General features: G+C 45.0%; 1 protein-coding gene across 6 annotated transcripts in view; it reads right to left on the reverse strand.

Annotated features, from left to right (window-relative positions):
* Positions 1-8072, reverse strand: part of LOC109318288 (6-phosphofructo-2-kinase/fructose-2,6-bisphosphatase 4) — a 74312-nt gene that overhangs the window by 53073 nt on the left and 13167 nt on the right. For all 6 annotated transcript variants that reach the window (XR_002103220.1, XR_002103221.1, XM_019547438.1 and 3 more), the window contains exon 2: positions 3265-3381. Coding sequence is in view for 4 of the 6 variants with exons in the window: in XM_019547438.1 (XP_019402983.1) it covers positions 3265-3381 (117 nt within the window). In the remaining 2 variants the exon portion in view is untranslated. The remainder of the gene's footprint in view (positions 1-3264; positions 3382-8072) is intronic.

Below are 8072 nucleotides of genomic sequence, written 5' to 3' on the forward strand. Positions count from 1 at the left end.
TGGAGATTGGGTCCATATAAAAGTCCATCAACAAAAGTCATCGCTGGAAAGGCCCATTCCAGGTACTCCTGACCACCAACACTGCAATAAAGTGTCAAGGACTCCAGACATGGATTCATGCTTCACACAGTAAGAAAACATCAGCCCCATTAGACCCAGAGTCTCCTCCATACCAATTTTGTAATCAGCCTCCACAAACTGGTAGTGAGCCTAGCACCTGCCAGCAGGAGAGCTCAAGACCAGTAGTGAGCCAAGCGCCTACTGGTGAAGAGGATTTGCCACTACAGAGCGAGGAGGATGTGCCCCAACGCCACCACTCTGCCCTTCGGGACAGAGCAAAGGCCTCTACCTACTTCCTGGTTCCCAAGGTGGAGTTGGTTAGTCGTGATTTAGATAGTTCTCAGTATTTCTTTTTGGGCCATCTTATATGAACTTGACTCATCAGTTATAAGAAACTCTGTAAACCAAACTACACTTCTGCACTGACAAAGAAGATCATTTCATGAAAATATGTTCTTGTCTTTAGTTAATCAAATTGGGATAGATTTAAATGTCTCTCGTTCTTGGATATGTAGTCATGTCCCTATCTGTTCTACCAGAAGGATACCCATGATACTGGTACCCTTGAATGCAACTCAGATGTTAGCGCCTTACTATTCAGATTTTCATGGAAACAAAACTTGGCAGAATATAAGTTGCAACCAGTCTGACTATGTACGATTAGCATATGCCACCCCTGGAAAGTTCTGTTGGACCTGTAATGGATCTCGTGTTGCAGTAGGAGTCAGTAAGTGCGAGGTAGAATTTAAAATAAATGGTGCTTGGTTTTCTAATGGTTCCTGGATATCTAAATACTCCCCTGCAGGTCAATTTTCGGGCTATTATTCACAATGGATGATGTCCCCATGCTATAACACAGGTGGATATACTGTATTAGCTGGTCACTATTTTGTGTGTGAAAATTAAGGCCTATAAAAATCTTCCCTCCAGTTGGGAGAGGAACATGCTGTGTCTCCGCAGCATATCCTGCATTTACTATTAGATCTCACTTACCTAAAGGAAGAATTCGCAATGTTTGCGAAATAACAGAAAAATCAAAGGTTTTGGGGTATAATGTTCCCCAGCTATGGCGCAGGCCTAGCTATGTCCGAGATAAAAAAAGTTGCAGCATCTCTGAAAAAGATTGCTAATGCTACTGCTGATAGTTTTAATAAAATAAATACAGAAATGAAGGAAATAAGGCAAATGACATTGCAAAACTAACTTGCATTAGATTATATACCAGCCAGCAAAGGAAGAGTCTGTGCTTTAATAGGTAAAGAATGTTGTACTTATATTCCTGATAATTCAGAAGAAATCCAGGATTTAAGTAAACATATTCTAAAAGCAGCAGCTAAATTGCATGAATCAGATGATTGGAATTTGAGTTCTTGGTTTAGCTCTATTTTCAGTTCCTTAGGCTGTATCATCATTCATAGTTTGTTGATATTGTTTGTTATTTTTATTGGAGTATGCCTAGTATTTATGATAGTACAATGTTGCTTAAGATGTGCTACCAAGCAAATGCAGAATAGTCCATCAACCAGAACCGAAGTATATAATTTGTATGTTGAAATAGCAGAAAGTAAAAAGAAAGAAAAACTAGAAGTTAAAAGGCTAATGGCTATAAATATCTAACTTGATAAGGAAGGAACGTGGTAATATTTAACTCTGCTCCTAACTTAACTAAGAAAACAGACAGAGACCAGAGGTGCTGATACTGCATATTGCAGTTAAATGTTCTGAGATAAGGAACCCTGCATGCGTTGTTTTTCTCTTGATATATTACCCTGTGTACGGCTGTTAAGTTTATTTTTCTCTCTGAGAAACCAGAAACTGATAACTATTTATTTCTATTAGCATAACGTTTCACTCTGCTTTAAGTAAACTGCCTGTATGTCTGTGTGTGTTAGATCAGTGATTTACTGTCCAAGGTCGTATTTTTTTCTCTCTCTGTCTTAAGTATAAATATGCTTGTAAACTTATAGTTTGAGAAATCCTTTGAAACAGACAAGTGGGCGATTCCTCTTGCTGTATGAAATTCTCCCTGTGATCACAGTATAGCCCTAAATAAAGAAAAGCTGGCTCTGTCAGTTCTGATTCAACCACAACACGAAGTTTGATTTCTTCCACATAGGCAAAAAAAAGCCGACAACATTAATTTTCTTTTTATCCGTGACAATACAATCTGTGACTGATATATTGGTGCACCTTTAGGACGGGCTCTCCAATTTTGTTTGCCCAGGGCCATAATAAATCTTAATTCGCCTCACCTCTGTTCTCAGGTCCAGGGCCCTACATGACTTGCCCAGACCACATAGAAAAATTGCAGTTTAGCAGGATATTGAATTAGACCAGTGAAGGTGTCAAGCTAGTAGTCTAATCAACCAGACTATTTTTCCTCATTCCAAAAAAGCATCTATCATCAGTCCTCCAAGTTCCTTATACCAGCCAATGATAAGTTATGTCAAAGGTCAGCAACCTTCTGCTGAAGCAGGCTCGAGCTTGCAAACCTACCCTTTTTCCAGGCTGCAAACCTCTACCCCTTCTCCCACTCCAAACAGCCAGCTGTAAAATAACCAACCCTTCTGCAGCAAGGATAACCTCAGCCCCAACAGAGCAGCAGGCTCTGAAGCAGAAGGAAATGCTGTGGAGGAAACAGATGGCAAGGTGCAGTTCTGTGACACTGATCGCCTGTGGCGGACCGAAGCTCTTCATGGGTCAGATCCAGCCCACGGGCTGTAAGTTGTCAATTCCCAAGTTACGTCCTTTAAAATCTGAATGAGTCACTTCTTCTGATGTAAAGTCCCCTGGCAACTCCATAAATTAAATGATACAGTGTTTCTATGAGGGCACTTTGAAGCATTTTAAGCCCTGTAACCAACACAACAATTCATTTCTAAAGTTTAAACTGTTTCCAGGAGTGCTGTCTCAGAACCCTCCAGTAAATAAGAATCTCTTTTAGATACAATAAGAAGATAGATGAAAAGGATACATTCATAAATCCATTTAAAGAAATGGGGGGGGGGGCACAGCAAAAATATCAGGCATTTGATAGACAGAAATAGATGCAAGCAGATCAGATACCAAGGAGCTGCTGACTGAAGGGCAGTTAACAGCAGAAGCACTGAGAAAAGCCGGTACTCCTACTGAGAAAATGTTTTAAAAGCTAATCATCTCAAAAGAAACTCTGCAACATAAAAGAAAGCAGAGCAAAGTATCTACCTTTGGTAGGCACTCCAATCCAGTTTAAGTAGCGTGTCAACTTCTTAGAGATATAGGTTTTCCCTCTGGCTGGGAGGCCCACCATGACAATCAACGTAGGACAATTGGTCATACATACTGACAGAAAGAAAAATAAAAAAAGTGTTTACAATTAATATTGACACAAAGCAAAATCTCAAACAACAAAAGAACATTATAATATGTATACCTTTAAAGAAGTAGCTGTTCAAGCAACCCATGCACTCTAGATTTTTCTATGTCAGTGCTCTGTGTATGCCATTCAAAATCTTCCCTGACATAGTGGGTACAAAAGGACTGTGTTTCAAAACTGTGCACAGTTTCAACAGCAAGCATGTAGGAGTAGTGCAATTCTGGATATCTGTAAGTGCTATGTGTGTAAGAGACAAGAAACTTACCAATCTGCACTCACCTACAAAACAAATAAAAACATTTTATGATACTGTGCACCTCAGGTTAGCACTTAAAAGAATGGTTGAAAGGATACAAAGAGGTTTACAGAGTTTAATTTGATTTTTTAGGTCTTCCTAAATAGCAAAACTTCATCCCTGACCATGATCTCTTTTTCTGTTTTACAAGTGAATATCAAATTAACATGACTGCTGTGGCTGTACATATCTAGGAGTTGCTTGTCATACCAAATCATCCCTTTCACCACTACAAACACCAACACAACTCTGGAAACAGCACTTGTGTTGACTGCTGTTGTCCAAACAGCAGACAAATCAACAGCTTGAAATCCTGAATGACCTAGAACGGGGTTTTCAACCTTTTTTAATAAGTGTACCCCTTCTGACTCAGTTTCAGGTCCTGTACTTCCTTATATTTTTTTTCTTGGTTTTGTTTTGGTTTTTTGTTTTGTTGGGGGGGGGGGCGCAGATTGAGGCCCTCACGGTGTAGGAAGCAGCGGGGCTGGGGCAGACACTGCGCAGCCCAGGCAGGGCGGGGTGTGGAATGAAGCCGCAAGTGGTTTGTTTGGGAGGGTGTGGGGAGATGGCAGCTCCCACTGCTACGCATACCCCGGGAGGGCATGGGGGCATGTGCCCTCAGATCTGCACATGGGGCGGGCTGGCTTGCCCCAGTGGTGGGAGAGGGAGTGGGGCTCGACCAGGGCATGGGACTGAGCTGTGTGGGGTGAGGCAGCTCCCACTGCTACACCACCCCCAGGTTCTGCATGGCGCAGGACAGAGTAGTCTGTGCCAGGACAGCACCGGGCTCTTTCTGGCAGGGGCTGCGTGGTGGCGCTGGCAGGGGGGCTACAGGAGGGGCTGCAGCAACTCCAGAAGTTGCCGTAGTGCTTCCAACCCCCTCCCAGTGCTGCTGCTGCAGCCCAGCCCCCACTGCCCTGCCAGGAACAGCCAGGTGTAGCCCCAGCCCACCCTATGTGCAGATCCGGGGGCATGGCTCCCCCATGCCCTTCCAGGGTGCACATAGTGGTGGTGCTGGGAGGGGGGGACAGCTCACACACAGTGGCCACCACCACCAGCTAGTGGCTGAGGGTGGAGGCCCAGCAGCCAATCAGGACAGTGAGCTGGGGTGGGAGGCCAGGGAAGTGTTGCAATGTACAGTGTGGGGCCAGTGGCTCCCAGTGCACCCCTCCCCTGCGTAAGAGGCAAACATGTTGGAGAGAGGCCACCGCCATGCCCCAAGGCACACTCCATCCCCACCCACCCACCCACACTTACCCCTAAAGACCTTTCTAAGTACTCCCAGTTGACAGCCCCTGACCTAGAATGCTATGTTTATAAATTTCCCAGAGGAGTCTCAGATTCAAAGATACAATCTCATGAAATTATATATATTTAAGCAAGTTAAATTTAGGGGCTGAAAACCTTGAGGTATTCCTTTCAATGGGCAGTGAGTCTCAACCAGGGTGATGCAAGATCCTCTTATGGGTGCCACTGAGTGCCATACAATATTAGCACTCTTAGGTGTGAATCATGTGTAGGTGTTTGTACAAGATAAACTCAGAGATTTCAACAGAAATCCATAGCGTTAAAAAATCTGACCTGTTGTTGTAATTCGTGCATTTTTCCCCATTTTGTTTAAAAATACATCTCCAGTCACATTATTGTTTATGCATAGTATTAATGTAGTTTTGAAATAAGGTGTTGCTAAATTCAGAACAGTTACGAAGGGGTGCCATAGGTCTAGAAAGATTGAGAACCACTTTTATAAAGGGTAAGGTAGCATGAATTTAGGTACCTTCTTTGCAACCATCACTGCTACAAGTGCACGTTTATAATACAATGCTGCCTAAAAAGAAAATACATATTTAAGTGGTCCATAGTTTCTTAACAGAAAAGTTTTAGGACCTCCTGAATTCATTTGCATGTGGTGAGCACATCAAGTGTCTTCCTTGATGGGGGGAAAATTCCACTTCAGAAGATAATTCCCAATATTCAGAAAGAAAAGAAGTCCTTCCTCTGTGCACCACCCTCCCCCCACTCCAATGACTGCTCATAGGCTGAAGGGCCCCAGTAAACTTACAGCTTGCTACTGACCAGCCAGGAGACAAAAAAGATGCCATATTTAAAATCAGGGTTTCTGACTACCTGCAGATCAGGAGCGAGCAGCAAGGCCCCTGCCGAGGGGGTGGGTCACACAGGAGAAACTGCAAGATTACAGGAGCTGTTGCGCAACCCATTTCTGCCATGAATTCAGTAGGTCGCTATATATAATCTTTAGTTTTAGGAAGCTGACTTCGGGGGTTTTGTCTTGCAGCAGCTCTCTTAAGTCCTATGCAATTACTGCTTATTTCAGTTGTCTTGCATAAAAACACTAGAAGAGGCTATTAGCATGTCAGTAAAATATATCAAAGTACAACAGAAAAAACCTGTAAAAGACACCATTTTTCTTCTAGGATGCTACAGGTAATCACCCCACACTTTTCCACTTCATTCTATTTCTAACCTTGCTAACCCCAAGGCCCTTGGAAAGCATTAAAATAATGGTGTGATTGGAGTCTGAGGAATTTGATGCCCCATCTCAAAAACTACACATGTGCATGGCAGAAAAGACCGTGTCTGGGACAGGTCATAAAATTCCTCAGATTTCAACTACGCAACTACCAGGGCCAAACCAGGATCTGGGCTGCCCCAAGTGGATTCTGAAGATTGGGCAGTGGATGACTTTGTCCCAGACCCCAGGGACTGCCCTGTACTTTATCCCCACGTTCAGCTGAGAATCAGTCAGGCACACAGCAGCTTCAGGTTTGAAAACCATGTATACAGTCTAGCTCTCCCAGATCTCAGGTTCCCACATCCCAGACTTTTAAACAGCATAAGTGCACCCCAACTGCAAGCAACACTTTTATACCTGAGTTGACCTTGTGCAGGGGCAGGGGGTGGTTGGTTCCTGGACCCCAAAACTGCCCCACATGCAATTTCTAAACTCAGCTGAAGCTTTGGATCAGGCACAAAGCAGCCCTGGGTCCCAGTTCAGATACTCAGTTAAGCATTGTGACTGATCAGGCATAGGGCAGACCCAGGGTCCAAGACACAGAGGCTTCTTAGGATCAGCTGTTCTGTCCTAGACTCTGGATCTACCCCATGCCCAATCTCAATGCCCAACTCAGGATCAGGAATCCAGCACAGAGCAGCCCTGAGTCTAGCACATGCCACACATTCAGTTTAAAGTATAATACAACCCAGCCACAAAGATGTTCCACACTGAATGGAACATCTATCATTTAAATGGAATATTAAATGTGGAACAACTGGCTGATTTGTAGCTTTACTGCATCATAAATTGGCTAAATCATGGCATGTTACATTTTATGGCACAATTAACATGTTAATTAACCTAAGCTGCAGAAGGGAAAGGACTGGGGGAAAAGAGTTTGTGGAACTGCAGGGGGTCGAGGGAGAGGTTACAGTATTTTGCTGTCAACCTTTATAGCAAATCTTCTGTTGGGAGTCAGGAGGGGTAACAACTGTTACAACATTATTGCCATGAAAAATATCAAAGTGATCCCACAACTTTTAAGATAGGTGTCATTCTGACTAGCAAATGGAAGTGGACCGATACATTGGTATGATATCGGTTTAATACCAATATAAAGAAAATTGGCTGTACCGGAAATTGGCCCGATGGAGCTCATAATTTGGCCAATAAATGTAAGTGCATGCACGCAGCTGCAGCACAGCACTCAGGCAGCAAGGAGCAGAGCCTGGCAGAATGGAGAGGTGCCTCCAGCTGGTAAATTCATTGTGGTGGAAGTGGAGGGGGGGGAAGGGGCATGGTAGGGGGCAGATCAACCCCTCCCCTTGCAGTGAGGGAGACAAGAGCAGGGGCAGGCTGTGGGACTGAGGCGCGGCTCATCGGGGGAGAGCAGTTCCTACCGTTGCTTGCATCCCAGGAGGGAGGGGTGGTGGGGCATGTGCCCCTCAGATCTGTGCGGGGCAAGCTGCAGCTGTAGGCTAGAGCTGGGCTCTTCTCACCAGGGGCTGGGCTCAGAGCAGGAGCTATACAGGGGGCTGCAACCACCCCAAATTTCACTGTACCTCCCTCCCAGGCCTGCCACCACCACAGGCCCGGCACAACCCCGGCTCTTCCCAGCTGAACCTCCACCTCCTCCCACACGGGGCACGGGATGGAGGCGCGGCTTGCAGGGGGAAGGCAGCTTCCTCCCAGCACTGCCACAGACAGGCAGAGGCATTGGGAAGGAGCTACAGTGAAATCTCAGGTGACTGCAGCCCGCTCCACAGCCCCCACTCCAAGCCCAGCCACTGCTGAGAAGAGTCCAGCCCCAGCCTGCCTGCTCACCCTGTGCAGATCCAGGGGGCACA

Source organism: Crocodylus porosus, unplaced genomic scaffold (genome assembly GCF_001723895.1).
Source record: "Crocodylus porosus isolate Cpor-Errol unplaced genomic scaffold, CroPor_comp1, whole genome shotgun sequence".
Lineage (NCBI taxonomy): Eukaryota > Metazoa > Chordata > Crocodylia > Crocodylidae > Crocodylus > Crocodylus porosus.